This window comes from Monocercomonoides exilis (assembly GCF_001643675.1).
Source record: "Monocercomonoides exilis strain PA203 chromosome Unknown scaffold83-44627, whole genome shotgun sequence".
NCBI lineage: Eukaryota > Preaxostyla > Oxymonadida > Polymastigidae > Monocercomonoides > Monocercomonoides exilis.
In genome coordinates, this window is record NW_027150628.1 from 354 (window position 1) to 20,763 (window position 20,410).

Here is a 20,410-nt window from a genome sequence, read left to right on the forward strand (position 1 = left end):
AAAACAAATAAACATGCAAACAAACAAACGAGAAAGAAAGAAATAAAGATACAAAAATACTTTTCCAGAAACAACTGAAATGCAACTCCAGTAGTGGAACCAATTGTAAAAATATTGCAATCAAAACGCTTGCAAATAAAGACTTATGAAAAAGAAAAATAAACGTCCAAAACACTCGAATGTCCATGCCATTTCATGATGCCTTGTTTGCTGAAATTCCCCATCAATCACTCTTTATCCAGCATCTAATTCGCGACATTGAAAAGGAAAACCATGCGGTAATTCGCCTGGCGAAAAGCCTCGGGATCAGGAGCAGACAAAGGATCCGAGGGAATCGGCACGAACTCTGCATATGGCAGTCCCTCCACATCGGACACTTTCCCGCGAGAATAGAGCGACGCCTGCTGCACCCGAGTTTTTCGAGGGCAGGCTCCCCGAGCACCGCCAGAACAGCTGCACATCATTGTGCTGCGGCGTGGCCTCCACACAGTCGCGAATCCCACGCTCTTCAATCGTATCATCCACCAAACGCAGCAGCACAACCCCAACATCCTCCCCTTCTTCCCCTTCTCCCCTTCTCCCCTTCTCCCCCTTCTCCCCCTTCTCCCCTTCTCCCCCTTCTCCCCCTTCTCCCCCTTCTCCCCCTTCTCCAACTTCTCCAACTTCTTTCCCTTCTCCAACTTCTCCAAGCAACCCACCTGCTTCCACCTGCTGCCATGTTTTGTGGAGTCGGCTGCAAAGCATTGCCCATACACTCCCCAGCACATATTTGCGCCAATCACAGAAACAAGCTCAAACGGAGCAATTTGAAGGAAGACCCGCCTCCCTGCTGCTCTCCTTCCCCTTCTCCATGCCTGTTCCACTCAGCAATGCTCGCGTTCAACACCCCAGCTGCCTTCACCCTCGCTTCTCGGTCTGCCCTCATGAACGCAATGCACGTCTCCCGGATGACCTGCACAGCCACATACAGCGCGTGGCTGTTCAGCTCCATGCTCCCAGCCAGCCGCCCAAACAGAGCACCAACATACCCCTCCTCAAACACAAACCCCAGCTCTTTCTCCACATTCGTCAGCACCTCCAGCGCAAACAGGTCGATCGTGCTCTGCACAGACTCCAGCGAGTGCTGCTGGTATGCGACACTCGACAGCGACCCCACCCCAAAAGGCACCTGAAGCGCAAAAGGGCGCACCAGCCGCCCAACAAGCCTCCTGAAGAACGGCCGCGTCACCACATCGTCGCTGCTCGCATCTTGCGCAGCACACGTTGCAGCAATACAGCTCAGCGTGTGGTTGAAGCGCAGCGCTGCCCACGAGCTGTGCTGCCTCCGCACCGACACCAGGTTTCTGTTGACCCACCGGCCGTGCAACCAGCCCAATCTGCTGCAACAGAACACCGACGACATGTCTGACTGCAGCGTCCGTCTCTCCAGAAAAGACATTCTCAGCAGTTGCATCTTGTCCAGCGTGTAATCAGCAACCGACTCGTACTCCCCAACCACTGGCTCCCGGATGGAGCTGAACGGCGCTTCTTCCCAGATGGACCGCATGTACTCCTGGGAATAGATGTTTATGTACTCCTCGCTGTCTGCCCCTCCACCCCCAGCCTCTGCCGCTTTCTCCATCTCCATCTCCACCTCATCCAATTCCTCCATCAGCCGCTGCTCAAACACTCCGCCATACAGCCGCTTCATCTGCTGCCGATACAACATGCAGATGCTTTCAAGGCAGTGACTCGACATTCTGAAGAACAGTTTGTCCGGAAACCTGCTCGAGGGCAGTTACAGAAAGAAAAAAGAAAAGAAAAATCGAAATTGCAATTTGACAGTGGGGCATGCCTGTTCAGCCGCAACAGCTTGTTCACAATTGCTTCCAGCTGTTCATCAGGCATCGCCTCAGCCTTGCGCACTGTCCCGCAATAATACTTCGTGTCTGAATAAACATGCCTCAACAAAATCATAACACAACACAACACAACACAAGCAAGTCAAACCCCAGTCAGAAAACAAAACATTCAGGCAATAAATGCAATTGTAGATGTGGGGAATGTTCAGCTTGCTCTCCAACACTCCCTCTGCTTCGCCATCACCACCGTCTCTTTCCCTGATGTTGACATCCATCTCGCTGCCCTCCCTCTTCAATCTGCTCTTTTCACTCTCCATAAGCTTTTGCTTTCGCTTCACGTATTCTGCTTCTGCTCCTTCGGGAAGCGCAATGCCCTCAGCCAGCACGCCTGCCAGCTTCTTCACAGGCAAATTGAATCTGTAATGATCCTTCTCCCACAAAACTGCACACGCCGCCTCCAAACGCACACAAAATGGGAGACGCTGTTCTTTTCGCTGCACTTCTGCCACTCTCCCCTCCTCTTGCTTCCTTTTCCCTCCCTTCTGCTTCCACTTCGCCTTGAGACGTTCCTTCTCCTTTGCTGCACTTTTCCCCCCTTTCCTCTTCTGTTCCCTTTGCCTCCTGTTCGCTCCCTCTTTTGCTCTCCCTTTCTCTCCTTTGCTTTCCTCTGTGCCCCTGCCGCTGTCTGCTGCCTGCTCTGTCACGGACTCCCCATCATCCAGCTTTCCCACATCCTCCTCCTCGAACCTCTCACGCCCCTCTTCGAGCTCCACATCCACCACCCTTTCGTAATACGGAGCTCTCAGATTTATCTTTTCCCGCGCAACCCCTCGGCTCTTGTTCCCCACCGCAATCTCCGTCAGCACCCCTCGAAGCAGTGCTCTTCAAATGCCTTCCCCACCCATTGGACGCCATCAGGGTGATGTTTGTCCTGGCAGCGAACACCAGCTGCAGCGCTTCGACCGCATCAATCAGCCCTGCCCTCTCCTGGCACCGCATCAGAATCGTGTCGATCCCGTCCAGAATGTGCTGCCCCACCATCGCCGCAAGCCCCGCCTGGTCTGCGATCCTCACAAACCCCAACACCACCTTGGCCAGCGCACTCAGCGCCTCCTCGCTTTCTGCTGCGTGGATCCGCTCCACAACTGCCGGAACCACTTCCCCATCAAAAATCACCTCTTGCAGCAGCGGCGACCCTACAACATCCGACGTCAAAACCGTCTTCGTCTGCTGCTTCTCCTTCCCGCGCGGTGATTTCATCGTGCTCTTTTTTCTTGCGCCGTCAGCTGGACCTCCTCCAACCTCAGCCTCCGGTGCTGCACTGGATACGACCTCACATCCACAACAAGCGCCATTGCACGCACATAGCTGGCTGCCACCCTGTCGTCCGCTCCCGCGCTCAGCACCACCTTCCCGCAGTGCAGCACGTTGCGCAGAATATACGCCGGAACACTCTCCATCCTTCCGACACATCGCCACAGCAAATCACACATCTCCTTCGAAATGCCAGCCAGCTCGCCTGCCCCAAACTTCCGCCCTCTGAAAACTCGCCATGAACAAACACAAAAACACAAATACTGAAGCTTTTCTGTCAGCCTCTCCAGCGCGTTAATCGCTGCACCAAAAAAATAAACATTGAAATGAAAAAGGCTCAAAGCTCAAAATCCGATTCTTTCCTGCAAAACAAGCAAACTCTCGTCTCTCACTTCTTCCACTTTTGCATCCTGCATCGCGTTCCCCATGCAGCATTTCCGTTGCACAGCAGCCCCACCCACAGCAAGAGCATCAACAAAACACAAAATCATCCAGTTTTGCACCATCAGCCAGCCCCCAAGTTGCACAAAAATAAAAACAAAGAAGAAAATGAGAATCACGTCTGAGCCAGCAGCAAACACCTTGAATATCGGAGGCGCTGTCTTGTTGTTCCTTCTTGTTGATCTCATTTCCAGCAGCCAAATAAATATTACTCATCAATAAACAAGATCAGACATTTTTTTTTTTATTTTTGAGCGAAAGATGGAACGAAAGAGACGACACAAAGAACATTGCGCTGGAGGATTTTCTCACGAAAAATGATTGCAAAATAAAAAAACTGAAATTGTTCACTTTTAATTCCCTTTCGAATATTTAGAGTCTTTTGTGTTTGTCTTTTTCTGTATTCTTATGAATCAGAAAAAAGACAAGTGTTTGTGCTTGCTTGATGTTTCAGGATTGCGCTCTGTTGAATGATGAAAAGTGAGGGAAAAAAATTGATTGTGAAAGAAAAAGGAATTTCACTTTCTCCTTGGCTGTCTTTTTGAGTAAGAGAGAGAAAAACAAAGATATTTTGTGGAGCGGGCATGACTTTGCAATGAAGGTAAAAAAAATGAAAGAAAAAGAAAAAAAAAACGAGTTGTTGCTGGTGAGACAGGGATATGGTGGGAAATGGCATTGTTGCTGTGTGATTGCGTTGGGCAGGCAAAGCACAGATAAATGAGGATGCAGTTGAGCTGGTGTGCGGGGGGTGCAAAGGAGGGCTGAAAGCGTGTTTTGCCAGCACGAGTCTGCGCTTCACTCAGCATCATTTTCAAATGATTTGTTTCTGATTTTTATTCATTCTTGCTTTTTTTGTGTTCGTTTCCATGAGCAGTGTGAAGACAAAAGGAAGACAGATGGAGGATGAGGCCGAAATGCTGAAGTGCCAGCAGGGGCATCTGAGCGTGATGGGATTTGTCCATCGGTCAGGGAGAATGCGTTTGTGATGATGAGGCTGCACGAAGAGAAGGGATGCGGAGGAGAGGTTTTTGGTGAAACTGGGAATCTGCTGGGAAGGCAGCACAGGAACTGGAAGAAGCATCGAGAAGGGAGGGATGGAAGAAGAAGAAGAAGAATGTGAAATGCACAAGGGAGAGAGAGAGAGACATATGAATATTGCATGGGGATGGCTGGTGACTGTTTGGAGGTGTTTTGAAGGCTTTGTCATCTTGTGGATGATGTGCGAGAGGCGGTTTGGGAGCATTGAGCAGCCGCACCACAAGCAAAGGGAGGGAAGGAGCATGTTTGCAGCAGGAGTGTTCTGGCTTTTGCGAGAGGTTTTGTGCACGGGAAGCGCGATGATAGCAGTTGATTTTGCGATTGGGGAAATCGGGAAAGGTATGCAGAAGAAAGGGCTAATGAGAAACAGTCTTGTTGTGCAACTTGCAGCCATGAGAGAATCGCGGCCAAAGACACCAAAAAAATGGAGATGCCCGGAAGGACGGATGCTGATGGATTGTCGTGGGGGGTGTGTGTGGTTTTTCTTTTGATTATCAGAGGATGATGAGAAAAGGCGAACTTGGGGGCGAAGAGCAAGCTTCTGTCGATGCAGCTGCAGTGCTTGGTCGCACAAAGCAGTGCACCAATGGCTCATCTCTGCTGCATGCGGACCTCCTATTTCTCCAAACATGCTTTATTTTATTTTTCTTTATTGTGAAGTTATTCACAATCGAAAACAAAAACAAGGCCTGCACAATTACATGGTGCAGAAAAATGGAAGGAAAATTGAAAAGTGTGGCAAGGGAGATTTGCACTTCAACAAAATTATTATTCAAATATTTTCTTCATTTTTTGCGTCACTTGCCCATAAAAATATATCAAGCGATTCAGCAAAGAGAATTTTCTGCAGCAGGATGTATTTGGCGTTGGTGTGGCTGGCAGCCGCAGTGCAGTGCCGCTACTGCGACATCAATGCGACAGAGTTTGTGGCGGCGTCGTACCTGGCGGAGTGCCTGGACAACTATCCGGTTTGTGTTCTATTTTTTTGAGTTTTTGGTTTGTGGCTGTTCAGCGGGAAGTGTGTCTGCTGTCTGATGCACCAAAATGGATGTTTGCGGCGCGCTGTGCTGTGTGCAGGTGGAGGAGCTCGGGGAGCTGGTGGAGACGGTGAAGAAGTATCTGGAGGGATATGCGCTGCGGGACCGGGTGCTGGCGCTGCCGGCGCCGTACAGCGGGCTGTCGTTCGACGTGGTGGGGGAGCTGGAGCGGATCGGGAGGTGCAGTACCGGAGCGGGTACAAGAAGCACATGGATGTTGGGGCAGCGCTGTCGCGGCTGAAGGATCCGCACACGATGTACACGATGCCGTGCTACAACTACTACGGGTACTTCAGCCCGTACTCGTTTGAGATTGCGTATGAGGAGGAGACGGGGCAGCCGCGGGCGGTGTATGCGGTGCCAGGGGCGATGGAGTCGCTGTTTGAGGCGTGCCTGTATCGGGGGCTGGTGGAGGACATCCGGGACTGCGCGGTTGTGAACATCTCGTACGACGGGGCAGGGTACAGGGCGGAGGAGCCGTGGGAGACGATCGCGCGGTGGGCAGACGAGAACGTGATGATGTCGCGGAGCCGGGCAGCGCGGGTGAATGCAGCGCTGCAGATGTATTTCTCGTATCGGCTGGCGGGGCTGTTCAGGAGGCCGGAGTCGGACACGATCCGGGTGCGGTATGTGGACGGGGAGGGGGCGGTGCGGGAGACGAGCTGGATGATGTACGGGATGTCGGGGGCGGACATCTACGACATCACGCGGCTGTGCCCGCTGAAGGAGAGTGCGAACGGGACAGACACGCAGGGCGGAGGCAGCAAGCAGGCAGCAGCCTTGTCGAATTGGGGTGCGCAGCACAGGGGCAGGGGGAGAGCGGGGGCTGCAAGGGCAGTTGTTGGGGAAAGCGAGCGGAGGCAGCAGAGGAAGCTGCGGGAGATCACGCGGCAGACGCTGATGGGGCATGCGTTTGGCAGGCTGAACTTCACGAGGAGTCAGGCTCAGCAGGGCCACAGAGGCCGGGGAGCGACTAACGCAGCAGCGAACGTGCGGTTTTCCGAGAAAGTGCTTTTGGAGCAGGGAAGCGTGGGGCGCAGGCGTTTGGGCACAGCAGCACTGCGGGACTGCGGCAGCACAGGGGGAAGGGCGCAGAACCATCTGAACACCACGCAGTTTGGGGAAGGCGGAGGATCAGCGCTTGTCATCAAGGAGCGGAGGAGCGGAGGCTGGGGAACAGGGAGCAACGGGAAATACAGGGTGACGAAGCAGCGACTGCCCCGGCTGAGGATCAGGCGAGGAGGCAACGAGCATGCGCTACTGAACATTTCAGGTGAAGGGCGAGAGGCAGGAGCAGGAGGCAAGAGGAGGAGCGTTGGGGAGCAGAGAGATGGCATTGGATTGGTGTGGAAAAGAGGGGAAAATGCAGCAGGTGGAGGCAGTGAGGCGGAAGAGGAGGATGTGACAGTGCTGTATGAGAGCGAGGCGTTCAGCGCATATTATGTTGAATCGGAGCGGATTGGGGTGTTGAATGTGGACTCGTTCAGCCCTGAAGACGAGAAGCAGTTTGTGGCGAGTGTGTTTGAGACTCTGCGGTGGCTGCGGGAGGAAGGGGAGAAGGGGGAGAAGGGGGAGAAAAGGGAAGGAGAGGCAGGGAAGGTGCGTGTTGTGGTGGATGTGCGCGGGAACACGGGGGGGTCAGCAGGGCGGGGGCGGGGGCTGCTGCATGTGCTGTTTCCGGGGGAGTATCCGCTGTATGGGCGGGAGAGGTTTGTGAAGAGCATGGGGAACATGCTTGTGGCAGAGGGGCTGGCAGGAGACGGCGGGGTGGAGGCGGTGGAGTATGAGACGCAGAAGAAGAAAGAGAAGTGGCTGAGCGAGGAGGAGGTGCGGGAGGAGGGGAGTGGAGACGGGGCGGTGCGGCGGGAGCGTGTGTGGACGCGGGTGTATGCGCTGAACAGGGAGGAGAGCGACCTGTTTGGGAAGTGGGCGGCGTCGGTGGAGTGGGGCGGGGAGAGGCTGTTTGATGCGGAGCATGTGATGGTGGTGAGCGACGGGCTTTGCGGAGGGGTATGTGGGCAGTTTGTGAAGCACATTGCGGAGCGGCACCTGGCGAAGGTGGCGGTGATAGGGGCAGACCCGACAGATGCAGAGGGGGATGTGGATGTGGGGTCGTTCAGCGGAGGGGGAGCGGTGGACGAGGAGGAGGTGCGGGCGCTTGCAGCAGCGAAGTATGGGGAGAACGCGGAGGGGATGCTGCCGGCGAGGCTGCTGCGGGAGGGGCAGACGGTGTCGTGGGGATGGAGGACACGCTGAGCTTTGGGGTTGGGGAAGAGGCAGAGTCGCTGGAGCTGAAGGTGTGTGGGGCGGATGTGGTGGTGCTGTGTTCAGTGACGCCTTTGGCGATGGAGGTGGAGGAGCGGCTGCGGGTGGCGGTGGGGGTGGGGCAGGGGATGGAGCGGCTGGCGAGGTGGGAGGTGCGAGAGACAGCAGAATGCGCAGCCGGGCGGCTTGGCAGAGGCAGAGGCAGCGGCAGAGGAGGAGGAGGAGGAGAGGCAGCACATCAAGCACACTTCACGCAACTCAATTCATCCACTTCATCCACTTCATTTTCATCGTTGACGGCACAATCGACTTCGGTGTGCGAGAGATACGAGAGCAGAAGGGAGGCGCACCGGGTGCTGGGGCGCGGGGTGGACGAGGCGACGGGGGAGTTCTGCGAGACAGGGTGCGTGTCGGCGGGGTGCGAGTCGGGGTATTACGAGAACTCGCGAGGGTTGTGCAGCCGGATTCCGAGTGTGAAGAGTCCGCTGTGCTTTGTGCCGGAGAGCGAGGAAGAGGCGGCAGCAGAACAGCAGCTGGCGCGGAACAAGTGTGTGGGCAACAGCACGAACAGCACGAACAGCACAAATGGCACAAGCAGCAATGAAGCACAGGGCGCAGCAGGCAGCGGGGGAGCAGGTGATGTGGCGTTTGTGCTGGTGCCGATTGTGTGCGGGGCGTGTGTGGTGGGGGTGGCAGTGGTGTTTGGGGTGTGGTGGAGGCGGCGGGGGGTGCAGATGGAGAGGCGGTATGCGAAGGCGGCGGATGGCGGGGGTTCGTCGCTGGCAGCAGCACCGGCGCTGCTTGGGGCAGAACACCCGGGAGGCGAGAGGAAGGAGAAGGAGAAGGAAATGGAAGAGATGAGGGAAGAGGGAGCGACAGAAGAAAAGCAGAGCAGAGGGGAAGGCGGGGTGGATTTGAGCTCTCCATGGGTTGGGAGCGGAAGCAGCAGGAGCAGACAGGGCATTGATGATGGAGGAGGAGGAGGAAGAGAAGAAGAAGGAGGAGGAGGAGGAGGAGGAGAAGAGGACTTTGGGGAAGAAAGAAAAGGGTGATTTGAAAGAGGGAAGAGGAGAGAAGGGAGAATTTCAGAAGTCGTGTTTTTCGCGCAAGCAGAGAAAGTGCTGTGCTTTGTCGAGTGGCGCCAGCAGGCGTTTCTCTGAACTGTCTTCATATTAGAATTTTGAGTTGCCTTCCATGCTTTGCTTTTGTTTTTAGCATTTGCAGAAATCCCATTTGATTTGAAGGCATTTTAGGAAAAGAAAACATAAAAATGCAGATATTTCTTTTCTTTTCTTTTCATTTTTTTTTCACTTTTTGTTTTGGCAGATGCCCTGCAACAAAAATACAAATGCAAAAATGCAAAAATAAAAAAATATAAACAGAATAAAAACACATTCGAAATGCTCACTTGCTTCGCTCCAACCCAACCATTCTGCCCACAACACTCAGATCTCCAGCACCCTGTGCATTGGCCAGCGGCAGTATCGACGACGAAGAAGGCGAAAGCGAAGGGGAAGAAAGCGTTTTGAGAAGACTGTGCGAGGGGGTGCGGAGAAGCTGGCGCATCTGAATGAGCGGTGGAACCCGGCACACCTCGTCTGCAAGCAGGTGCAAGCTGCTTGGCCCCTTTCTTCCAGGTGTCTGCGATCCGGTTTGCTTCGTCTGCTTCGCCCGCTTCTGCCGATCAGCTGTGCCCAGAGCAGACACAGGACAAGCTGCCTTTCTATCTCCCATTCCTCTCACCCTGCTCTGCCCTTCTACTTCTCCTCCTCCTCTTTCTCCTCCTCTCTCTTCTCCAAATGCTCCCACTTCCAGAACGCGCTCTTCACCGCAGCCTGTCACGCACAGATGTTGCTCACCAAATGCACCTGCATCCGCAGCTGAGCCGCTTTTCTCCACCAGTGAAGCAAATGATGACTGCTGAAAGCTGCTCGAAGCATGCTCCCCCTTTGGCGAATTGTTAGACGAGGCCAGACATCCAGCTCCTGCTTCCGCTCCAATTGCTTCGCCAGCGTTGTGCAACACAGCATCCACACCCTGCACCGTGTGCTGCATCAGTGGCAGAACACTCTCCGACTCGCCAGCCCCATCCCCACTCAGCCTGGCCAATCCGAGTCCTGCTCTCGCGCCCTCGCTCAAGCACCCTTCTCTCCCATCGCTTTCTTCCACAACAACCGAGTCTCCATCGTCTGCCTTGCTCCATTCTCTGTGCCCCAACGGCAATACCTCAGATCTTTCTCTCTCCTCCTCCTCCTCTTCCAATCTCTCCTTCCTCTTTCCCCTCCTTTTCCTTCTTTCGCTCCAAAAGTCCCCTCCTCCTTCCTCCTTCCACAACATCTCCATCCCATCCTCCACTTCTTCCACTGGAGTTGTGGCCGGCGCGCCTGGCCCAGTTGATGCTGCCAGCATGCTGCTCCCCAACCCTCCCCTTCTTCGCTGAGGCATCTGTGCTGTCTGTGTGCCGGAGCAGAAGCTCCCATCTCCCGACTCCTCCACTTGCACTTCCATTCTCCTGCGCCCATCCTTCCTGCCAGCAACAGGCCCATGCTGTGCTGATGAGATGTCGGGCAATAAATGCGGCGGTGCCTCAGCTTGCGCGTCATGCAATGGAGCACAAACCAAAGAACGCTCACCCACAGCAGCACCTGCGGAATTCAAGGCTGCCAAGCTGGAAGGCGTCGACCATGGCAGTGCCGACCTGTTTCGGGGCAAGCCACGAAGCCACCGCAGCGGCCGGCCTCCTCCACCCAACCGTTCTCCCACCCCACCCATTGGCCTCTCCTTGCCATGCTCTGCATCCACCCCATCAATCGCCACACTCCCGCTTTCCTCCCACAGACCCGCATCCCCCTGCGATTTCGGCCGCTTCCATGCTCTTTCTGCCTCTTTCCCTCTCTTCTGCTCTGCACCGCCCAGCCATTGTCTCTGCTGCATGCTTCCTCCAACAAATGCACTCTCTCCGCCGCAATGCAACTGCACTGTCCTGCCCTGCCGGATCTGGCCGTGCTGCCCCTCAAAACCCCACTCTCCCTCATCCTGCCCCAAACACCTCTCCACCTTTGGCCGCTTCCCTCCAGACTCACCACATCCACCCAAACCACCCAAGCAGGCCTCCAGCTCCCGCCTTTTGCCTGCCTGGGCTTCTTCCTGATATCCTTCCTCAGACGACTTTCCAAACGGCAATGGAAAGGGAGCAGCTGTCACTGCTGTCGATGCTCCTTCCTCTTTCCTCTCCTTTCTGTGCTCACACTTTCCTGCTTCAACAATTATGCTCTGCCTGTCTTTTCTCCATCCTCCTCCCCAACCATCTCCTTCTCCCACATTCACATCAATCTCCTCTTCATTCTCTTCTTCAATCTCTTCTTCTTTCTTTCTTCTGCTGGCTTTCTCTCTCCTCTCCTCCCTCAAAGCCTTCTCCCCTTCTTCCTCTCCCTTCCTTCTGCTCTCCCCCTTTCCTCTCCCCTCGCACCTTCCCATCCCGCCCCTCGCTGCTTTCCCAACAAAAAGTGGAACAATCCCCCGAATAATCGCCGGAGACATTTCTGTCTGCATGCTGCTCAGCTTCCTGACATCCCCCTTTCCCCTGTCCGTCTTCGCCCTGCCCAGCTCCCTCTCCTCCACCACCGTCCCTGCCTTTTGCTCTTTCAACCCCCTCCTTTCAACCCCTCTTTCAGTTCTCCCTGATCCACCCACTCCATCAATACCGCTCGGCAAGCCCTTCAACGCCCCAACACCCTGTTTCGCTGTCGGTGCAGGGCTCCACCCTGAGCACCCCAGTCTTGTGCTCCTCGGAGTGCTCAGCAACCGCACAGCAGGCACTGTGCTCCTCGGCTCGTCTTTCCCATTGCCAAACGGAGAAATGGCTGCTCCTCTTTGACCCCGAGCCTGACTCCTGCTGCTCCACTTCCCTGCTCCTCCCTTCCAGTCTCCTGCCTCTCCTTTCCCCTGCCCTTCAATCAGCCTGCCTCGCAACAAAAGCCCAATTCCTTGCTGCTTTGCTTTTCCAAATGCCCTGCTTTCAATCCCAACCTCTTCAAACCTCTTCTTCTGCTTCTGCTTTTGCTTCTGTTTCTTCTTCCTCTTCTTCTCTTCCCCCTTTCTGCTCTCTGAGTGCCTCTCCTGATCCTTCTTTTCTCTCCCCACTCCATGCCCTGCTCCTTTTTCCTCTTCTTCCTCCTCCTCTTCCTCTTTCATTTCTCTCCTTCCTCCTCCTCCTCCTTCTCCTCTTCCATCTCCTCCTCCCTCTTCTCTTTCATCCACTTTTCCACCATCTCTTGCCAGCTCTCCCCTTTCCCCTGCTGTCTCCTCCATTTCCCCTTCCAATCCTTTCTTTTCTTCTCGTGCCACTCCTCCCATTCTGTTCTGTGCACCTCCAAATCTCCCCTTTCCACACGATCCTGTGCCACCACGCGTATTGCCCCACCTCTTTTCTGCGCTTCCCTTCCTTTCCTCTGCTTTCCCTTTTGATTCATATCCAACACCTGCCCCCTTCCTTCCTTTCCTCCTCTTTTCTCTGCTCCTGCTCCTGCTTCGGCTCCTGCTTCGGCTCCTGCTTCGGCCTTTGCTCCCATCTCTCTCTCCGCTCCTGCGCCTTCCAGCCTCTTCTCCCGCCTGCCTGCTCAGCGTCCATCCCTTTGCCACCTTCCCTTTCGGTGCCTGCTTCACGCACACACCCTGCCTCACCCCTCGCCCAAACACATCCCGCCGTGCCAGAAATGGGTCGCGCAGGGCAAGTGCAGACGATGGCGGAAACAGCTCAAAAGAGTGCGAGAACAAAGATGAAAGAGAAGGCGACGTCGAAGGCGACGAAGATGGCGAAGAAGGCACCGAGTCCGCCAAAAGCAGTGCTGGGTCCACCAAAGTGCCTCCCCTTCCACCATCCCACACGCCGCTCCACTCGCCTTCAGATGCCTCCTGCAGCGCTGATGACGTGCCTGCCAGAGACATTGATGAACCCCCAGGGATTATCCGAGGCAGACTGCTGCTGCCCCATCCTCTCGATTGCGGATGCTGCACAAACACTGCCTGTTGCTGCTCGCTCATCCCTTCTTCTTCTCCTCCTCCTCCTCCTTTGCTCCAATCAGCTGCGCCTGCGCCCTTCCCTTTCCCTGCCCCCCCACCATCACTTGCGCTTCGGCTGCTGCTCTCTCCAAGATGGCTGTATTCGATCGCTGCTTCGTGGTCCATCGGGCATTCGTCCCGCACCATCAGCCTCCGGTCAATGCACTCCGAGTGGAACACATGGCCGCACGCCAGCTGCCGCAGCGATGCCCCTTCCTTCCCGCTTCCTCTGCTTTCCCCTCCCGCTCCCCCTTTCCCCAAGAGCGCCTGCCGGCACAGCATGCACTCGTCCCGCACCCCGCTTGGCAAAGCTCGCGTGTCTGACGACGGCGCCTGCGTCTCGTCCGACGGCGGCGGATGCACATAGTCAAACACCTTCGAAATCAGCTCTGCTGTCAGCGGAAATGCCCGCTCCGGCCCTGCCCCTCTCCCCTTCCCTTTCGCTGCCTCAATCACCCGCGCCTCGCCCTCTGCCCAGTCCCGGCACAAAAGCGTGTGCTGCCCGTGCGCCCCGCTTTTGAAGCACGGCACACACATCCCAAACCCCCGGCACACACTGCACCTCAGCTCCGGCCCTTTGATCGGCGCCATCCCGCACACACTGCACCTCGTGTTTCCATGCACAAACGGCGACGGCCCACCCCGCGCTGCCTTCTTCTCATACGGATCCCACGCTGCCCCGCAGTACGGGCAGCACACAGCAAGCCCTGCCCCTTTGTGGAAGCACTGCCACAACAAAATGCACCCCCAATGGACACTCAGCCCGCACCCATACCGGCAGAAGCTCAGCCGCTGCCTCCGCTCAAGCCGCTGCTGGCACAGGATGCACACAGTCGTTTCGCTCAGCGCCTGCTGCTGCACCTCTCCCAATTCCTCCTTTTCTCCTCGCCCCAAACTGCCTACCGGCTGCATCTTCTGCGCCAAATACCCGTCCACCACCGCTGCCAGCTCGCCCCCTGTGAACCCCCGCTGCCACGACAGGGGGTTGAAGCACGGCACCCGGCACAGCCGCGTGATGACAAATGAAAGGTGAATGCAAAACTCCCCTCTCCCCACCCTGCACGTGCACCGGTTCAGACACCCGAGCGTGGCGGTGTTTGCTTTCCCGGACGCGTCCCGCACCACAAAAGAAAATGGCGGAATCACACAGACCAGCGTGAGCCGAGAATGCTCAGCAAGCGCTTGAATCGTGCTCACTGCTTCGTCTTTCTCCCCGACCCACGCCGCCTCCCGCCGTTCCGCTGCGCACTCCTTCTGCCCTGCCTGCAGCATCCCTGATGCACTCTGTCCAAGATAAGCCCGCTTCAAATACTCCAGATATATTGTTATGGGCTCTCTTTTTCTTCTTCAATTTTCAAACACATTCTCTATCACACGCAAACATTTCATACAAAATTTATTGCATATTATTCAATCACAAGCAACCATCCGCTTTGCAGATTGCTCATCCCAATCCGAAAACAACAGAAATACAAAATATATTTTCTTTTCTTTTCTTTTTCTTTTTCTATATTGTTTTTTCAAAATAAAACTCTAAAAACAGAAGCATAAAACAAAAGGACAACTTTTTGTTGAAAACTCCGAGCAATTAGCATCTTTGCCGAATCGAAGGAAGAAGCACAACAAGTGGAGTTGAGTGTTTCTCAAAAATGATTTGAGAAAACAGCAAAAAAGTCAGAAGCGCAAGAAAAGCTGTGAGGGATATGCTTTTCAAACAGCAGGCAAATCTTGTTTTAAAATGGGTGCGGAAATGAGCAATGAAAAGCAGAAGAGCATGCCTTGAAATGAGCATTCCACGTTCAGAGACACACACAAAAAAATTAATAAACAAATAAAAAAAGCAGAAAAAGAAAGAGATGTGCATTACAGAGTTGGTGCATGGGCCGTTGCTAAGCCATGTCGTGGCAATGCAGAAACCGAAAATTCGCGCTTTCCACAATCAAAAAGCAGGATGCCTCTTCATCTCATGAATGTCTTCTCCAACCAAAAGAAAGCCACACGAAATGATGGATAGGTTCTTGAAAGAAATGCAATCGCTGCAGCATTCTCTCACATTATGCTGCAGAATGCCATCTTCAAACACCATAGTACACTTTGGCAACAAACCCGTCTCAAGCACCACCAAATCCTCACCCAGCCCAAAAGCAGCACATGTACTACGAGAACAGACAGCGAGGCATGAAGAACCTGTTTTGTACTTGTGCGGCACAACACAGGCACCTGACCAATTAAAAATCAAATCAGTTGAAATGCCAACAATTGCAGCATTTGCAACAGACGAAATATACGGTTGGAGCTGTTCTCAAAGAAGATAATGACGCTGCAGACAAAGCATTTTGCAAGTCGCAGCACAGCCACAGAACAGAAGGAAGTGTTCCATTTTTGAGAAGTTTTGATTCCAACAGAAAGAAGGAATGAACAGATTATCGAGGAAATGTCCTTTCATTCACTTGCAGGTGCAAATTGTGTCCAGATGAATCCAATGAAGTCTGACAATCTTTCCTTTGGTTTGTCCGAAGAAGATTGCGCAATTGGAAAGAGTCCAATGAAAGCAAATTGTATTATGACTTTGCATCCATTTTGTTGGTTCAACAACCGAAATTGCTTGTTCATTTCTTCCATTCGTATCGCATCCTCAGCGCTTGCAGTATTGAAAAAAATCTTTCTGGTACAATGCCTACAGGTGATTTATTGCAAAGATGCCTTCGCCACGTTCTTCCTCCAACTTCCTTTCTACTGAAAGAAAATCACTGTCATCATCAAAAACGTTCAATAAAAAAGTCAATCAATGTGTGATCGTTTCCGATTGTAATTATCTTGTTGAGAATCGAAACTTGAAACCTCATTGTTGTGGCTGACTTTATCAACATATCTTGAAAATTCCATTTCTTAACTGTCAAAGATACACTCGCACTTGAACCATGAATCTTCGTTCATCTGCTCGTTTACTGATTTTTGCTTTTCCTTCATTCAAATGGTCAAGCTCATGCCTTTGACCACTCATTCTTTTTACATTTTTCGATATTCATTTCTTTCATAATTTTTGGTAGCGGACTACCTTTTTGAAGCAATAAAGGTGGAAAAAAATTGTGATTTCAAAAACATTTCAAGCAAGCAACATTATGAGAATCTTGTTTTCAGTCTGAATCTGATTCCACCAAAAATGAGAAAGACTCTTTATTTTTCTTCCATATTATTTCATTCCTTGTTACAAATATCTTGCTCAAATTTCAATTTCTATGAAAAAAATATGTTGTAGGCTCTAAATTCAGATGTTAAGTTCTTTTTGAAACAAAAAATACAAAGTTAAATCAAACAACAGTTATTTCTTCAGAATTCATGTTGGTTTGATCAAAGAGAAAGTTAAGAACAAGCTTCCATTTTTTCTGGTCAGGATCGTGGCTTCATTGGACCTTCTTTTTTTTCCTTCTTATTTTGCAAAGAAAAGTGACTTGCGTTGGAGCTGCAAACAATTTATTTTGCAAGAAAATCAATGATGTTTGTATTTGTTTGTTATTGTGCAAATAAACAAAACTTTTTGCCCATTTTGAACACTTTTTTGCTATAAATAGGATGACATTGCATACTAGTAATAAGTGTGATGATGAGATTCAAGAATTGCCCCAAACAAAAAAGTTTTTGAGTTTGTGCATAAAGCTTTATCTTAAAAATTGTTCTGTTTCTATTTTTTAATGATCATTGAAGAATTGCTTGATCAGTTGGAGTGTTACGCGGAAACCGAACAGAAGCAGAAAATTGAAGAGATGAATGGACTTATTGATGAAATGAATCAAAAAGAATTTGAATTAACATTTACAGAGGTACTGTTCAACAAAATCTATGAACTGATCAAAGAAAAGAAGCTGCATTGTGAAAATGCAATTTTGCTGCTGAAGCGCATTGGATGTTGCTTAACGCTGAAAAATGTGTGGAATCGATGCTTCGAAAAATCTATGTTGAGCAAAAGATTTGAAAAGATGATAATTGAAGAAGATCAGAAAAAAGAGGGAAAGAACGAAAAACTACTTGCTGGCCTCTGTGAATGCTATTTATTGTGTAAACATTTTAGTTTTGAAGAAGAATTGCTTTCAATTTGCATTCCTCACGTTTTGAAAATTGCTTCAAACAAGGAGGAAGGCATTGAAGTACAAAAGGAAGTTGAAATGGCCCTGTTTGCTTTGAGAAGCATTAGTTCATTAACGGTATGAACTTGCAAATTAACTTTGTGATGTTTGTAATTTTTACTTTTTTTTTAAAATAGAGAATCGAAAAAGATCAATTTGTGAATGAAATTAAAGAGATCATCGAACATCATCAGAAGCATCAAAATTTGACACGACTTGCATATCGGTCTGCTTGGCAGTTTTTTATCAACAGATTAATTTTCAACGATAGTTTGGAAGAAATGATTGTGAATGAACTACATTTTGTGAGGGAGGTAACAAGAGAACTGGAAGATCTTTCAAAATGCGTTGATTGGAAGAGGAAAAAAGGAGAGAAAGGAGAGAAAGAAGTGAATGCTTTGGTGGAATGGCTTCGAACGTTGAATGCCTACTCTTTCGCATGCAAGTTGTGGAATGAAAAGTTTTCAACAATGATATGTTCTCTTGATAAGATTTGTCGAGCAGCAAGAGAGAAGGATAGAAAAATCTTTGAAGAGTGCATTTGTATCTTTGTACAGCTAGCAAAAAATGAAATGACAAGCGCTGATTGTTTGCAAAAGGGAGATAGTTTTGATCTGATTTTTCTGGAAATTCAAGAATCAACATTGGAAGACAGAATGACAAGAAGTTGCTTGGGTATATTTTTGAAAATTTCTGAAAGACTGAAAGAAAACGCAGATAAGAGATGTTCAAAAGCAGAATGGAAGAAAATGAAAAGACGGATTTTTGAAATGATGGAGAAAGAAGGATTCGAGGATATTATTACGTGCCTTCGCGAGACATTCGCGACTTTTAATAAAGTTTATTTTCCTGTTTTACCTTTAAATATTGATGATTTTTTCGTTAATGCTTAAGGAATTCGAAAGATTTTTAAGTTGTAACTCCAAATTTTAAGATATTTCATCATTTCACAAAATCCTATGAATTTCAAAAACGGAATGTAATAATCCATTGGAAGTTTCATTTCTTTTATCATTTTGTCAATTGTATCTAAAAGTTCTTTTGTGAAAATTGATTGAACATCATCGCTATTCATGGCAAGTATTAGTTTAATCATTTCTTCAATTTTCTGTTTCTGTTCATCGTTATTGCAATCTTCCAGCTCATGAAGCAATTCTATTAAAAATAAGCAAATAAGAAGTTCAATCGCCATGAATTCAAAGGAAACTGTGATAACAGACCAGCGAATTTGTTACAGTTATTCATTACCTGCTTTTCAAAAGAGCAGGGTATTTGTCAAATATTCCATTTTTATTATTCAAATGAAAAACAAACATTATCAGAGAGAAATAAAAAAAGCGATGAATTAAAACTCAAAACAGCCATGAAAATATAAGCGCTCACACTATCCCTTTATGTATTTGCGCGTTTACCAAGGAATGATAAATAGATAGAGAAATGGAAATCTTCTCTCACTTGCAGTTATGGATGCAGTGATCGAATCACAATTTTTGTTCGTTTTTAAATGTCCGCGAAACGAGAGATCGTCAAATGCGATTCATCTTTGGATTGCATGAATTAATTCCTGCGATGGAATGAAACATTGAGAAAATTCATTGAATGTTGAATTTTGTGAAACAATATTTTTCAAAAGCAATTCCGATGGAAATGCATTTTCTGAAGTTATAAATGAAGATAACCAAGTGTTTGAACTTTTGCAGTTTTTGTTTTTAATATTAACATTTTCATTTTACAGCCTTTTTAAAGCTTGAAATTTGACAAATGATAAATATTGACAATATTTTCTTTGCTGAGCAGAATACGGAAGAAGCGATTGGATAGCCTCATAACATATTTTGCAAAGGAGAATATCGAAGGATTATATGTTTTATCAATCTCTGCCTTTCTGCTCGAGACACAGGAATACAATGAAAAATAAATTTGAGAAAGACTGAAGGAGACTGGGGAAGATATCTATGAAGAAAGGTTGAATGGCTAATATCTATGAGATGATATTTTATTTAGGAGAGAGGGGATGTTTAAAGAATTAGTTGGAAAGATTGAGGCAAATGACTGTAACAGGACATTGGAAGCAGTTGCTACAGAACACGGCGACTTTCTTGGGATGAGAAGGGCAAGCCATTACTTTTATGGGCCAAAGAGAGCGATGGAACTGGATTTCATTGTTTGGCTCAAGAAACAAAAATACAAGAAAATCTTGGAGCTTGGCAACAGGCAAGCAGCTGGGGATGAGTTACAGGAAAAATGGATTGAAATCATTTATTCCTTGTTTCCAGTCTTATGCCATCGAAAGATTTTTCATTTCAGCAGAGAATGAAGTTATTTTTTTTGAGTCTATTCTCCAACAGATAATATCAGACATTTGAGATCTCAAAATCATCTTCATCGTCTTTTTCATCGTCTTCTTCGGCCTCATCATTATTATCTTCACCATCAATTTTTCATTTTTGCATCTCCAACAAACATCAAAATTTTCATGTTAACTTCATCTTCTTTATGCTCGATTATTTATCATCTTCTTATTCAACCTCATCGTCATCGCCTTCATCACCTTCGGCAAGTTTGTCATCTTCCTTTTTTGCCCTTCTGTCAATTCTTCTTCTTCCTTTTTCTTCTTATTTCTCATCCTCTTCCTCTTCTTCTCATCATCAGAATCTTTGATAAAGGCAGACTGATAAGGATACAAGATCAGTGAATGAAAGACTATCTTTCAAGTACATTCACTCCAAAAAGATATCTTCCATCCTAATTTCAATTAATCAAAAAAAAAAAAAAAAAAAAAAAAAAAAAAAAAAAAAAAAAAAGAGAGAGAGAGAGAGAGAGAGAGAGCTTTTGCTTTGTTATTTATTTTATGAAAGGCAAAAATTAGCAACAAAAAGAGAAGTGAATGCAGAAGGAAAGCCAAACTTCACTTTAGATAACTTCATCTTTCATTCTTTCCTTGTTGTTGTTAGAAGCAAATCAGAGCAAAAAAGATGGTCCATCTTCTTCGTCTTTGCCGACTTCTATCTTACCAGCTTCAGCTTCAACATCTCACTCATCTCATTCATCTCATTCATCTCATTCATCTCATTCATCTCATTCATCTCATTCATCTCATTCATCTCATTCATCTCATTCATCTCATTCTCTTTCTTCTTTTTATTCAATATCTCAATCATTTAATTGTATTTTTAACATCAAAAGCCCACAAGTTAATATCTCAACAAGCTTTGACGATTGATTTGAAATGTTTGTTTTTCCTCTTCTCTCTCTCTCTCTCTCTCTCTCTCTCTCTCTCTCTCTCTCT

General features: G+C 49.3%; 4 protein-coding genes across 4 annotated transcripts; 2 read left to right on the forward strand and 2 right to left on the reverse strand.

Annotated features, from left to right (window-relative positions):
- Positions 1-306: 306 nt before the first annotated feature.
- Positions 307-3,646, reverse strand: MONOS_18447 (uncharacterized protein; the record flags this gene model as incomplete). The annotated part of the gene is made up of 7 exons (XM_067871469.1): positions 307-733; positions 819-1,763; positions 1,823-1,928; positions 1,990-2,642; positions 2,743-3,105; positions 3,144-3,456; positions 3,535-3,646. The coding sequence occupies 7 exons, from the start codon at positions 3,644-3,646 to the stop codon at positions 307-309; spliced, it is 2,919 nt and encodes a 972-aa protein (XP_067718581.1).
- An 816-nt stretch (positions 3,647-4,462) lies between these two features.
- On the forward strand, positions 4,463-9,309 carry MONOS_13753 (uncharacterized protein; the record flags this gene model as incomplete). The annotated part of the gene is made up of 5 exons (XM_067866485.1): positions 4,463-4,574; positions 4,653-5,103; positions 5,488-5,602; positions 5,654-7,735; positions 7,792-9,309. 5 exons carry the CDS (start codon positions 4,463-4,465, stop codon positions 8,986-8,988), a joined length of 3,957 nt encoding a protein of 1,318 aa, XP_067718582.1. The 3' UTR covers positions 8,989-9,309.
- On the reverse strand, positions 9,214-14,432 carry MONOS_13752 (putative Zinc finger SWIM domain-containing protein 2). The gene is made up of 3 exons (XM_067866484.1): positions 12,610-14,432; positions 12,343-12,551; positions 9,214-12,217 (listed from the first exon to the last, which is right to left on the reverse strand). Exons 1-3 carry the CDS (start codon positions 14,267-14,269, stop codon positions 9,341-9,343), a joined length of 4,746 nt encoding a protein of 1,581 aa, XP_067718583.1. The 5' UTR covers positions 14,270-14,432; the 3' UTR covers positions 9,214-9,340.
- A 2,058-nt stretch (positions 14,433-16,490) lies between these two features.
- Positions 16,491-18,104, forward strand: MONOS_16347 (uncharacterized protein; the record flags this gene model as incomplete). The annotated part of the gene is made up of 4 exons (XM_067869263.1): positions 16,491-16,495; positions 16,570-16,640; positions 16,703-17,199; positions 17,259-18,104. The coding sequence occupies 4 exons, from the start codon at positions 16,491-16,493 to the stop codon at positions 18,012-18,014; spliced, it is 1,329 nt and encodes a 442-aa protein (XP_067718584.1). The 3' UTR covers positions 18,015-18,104.
- Between the last annotated feature and the right edge of the window lie 2,306 nt (positions 18,105-20,410).

Excerpts from the sequence above, each read along its gene's own strand:
- MONOS_13752 (XM_067866484.1), bottom strand. The coding sequence starts at position 14,269 with ATGCTGCAGGCAGGGCAGAAGGAGTGCGCAGCGGAACGGCGGGAGGCG. Across the intron at positions 12,552-12,609 it reads TGGGCGAGGGGTGAGGCAGG|GCAGGCGGGAGAAGAGGCTG; the intron begins GTGTGTGCGTGA and ends GACGCTGAGCAG. Across the intron at positions 12,218-12,342 it reads GAGGTGGGGCAATACGCGTG|CTGGCAAGAGATGGTGGAAA; the intron begins GTGGCACAGGAT and ends GAAAGGGGAGAG.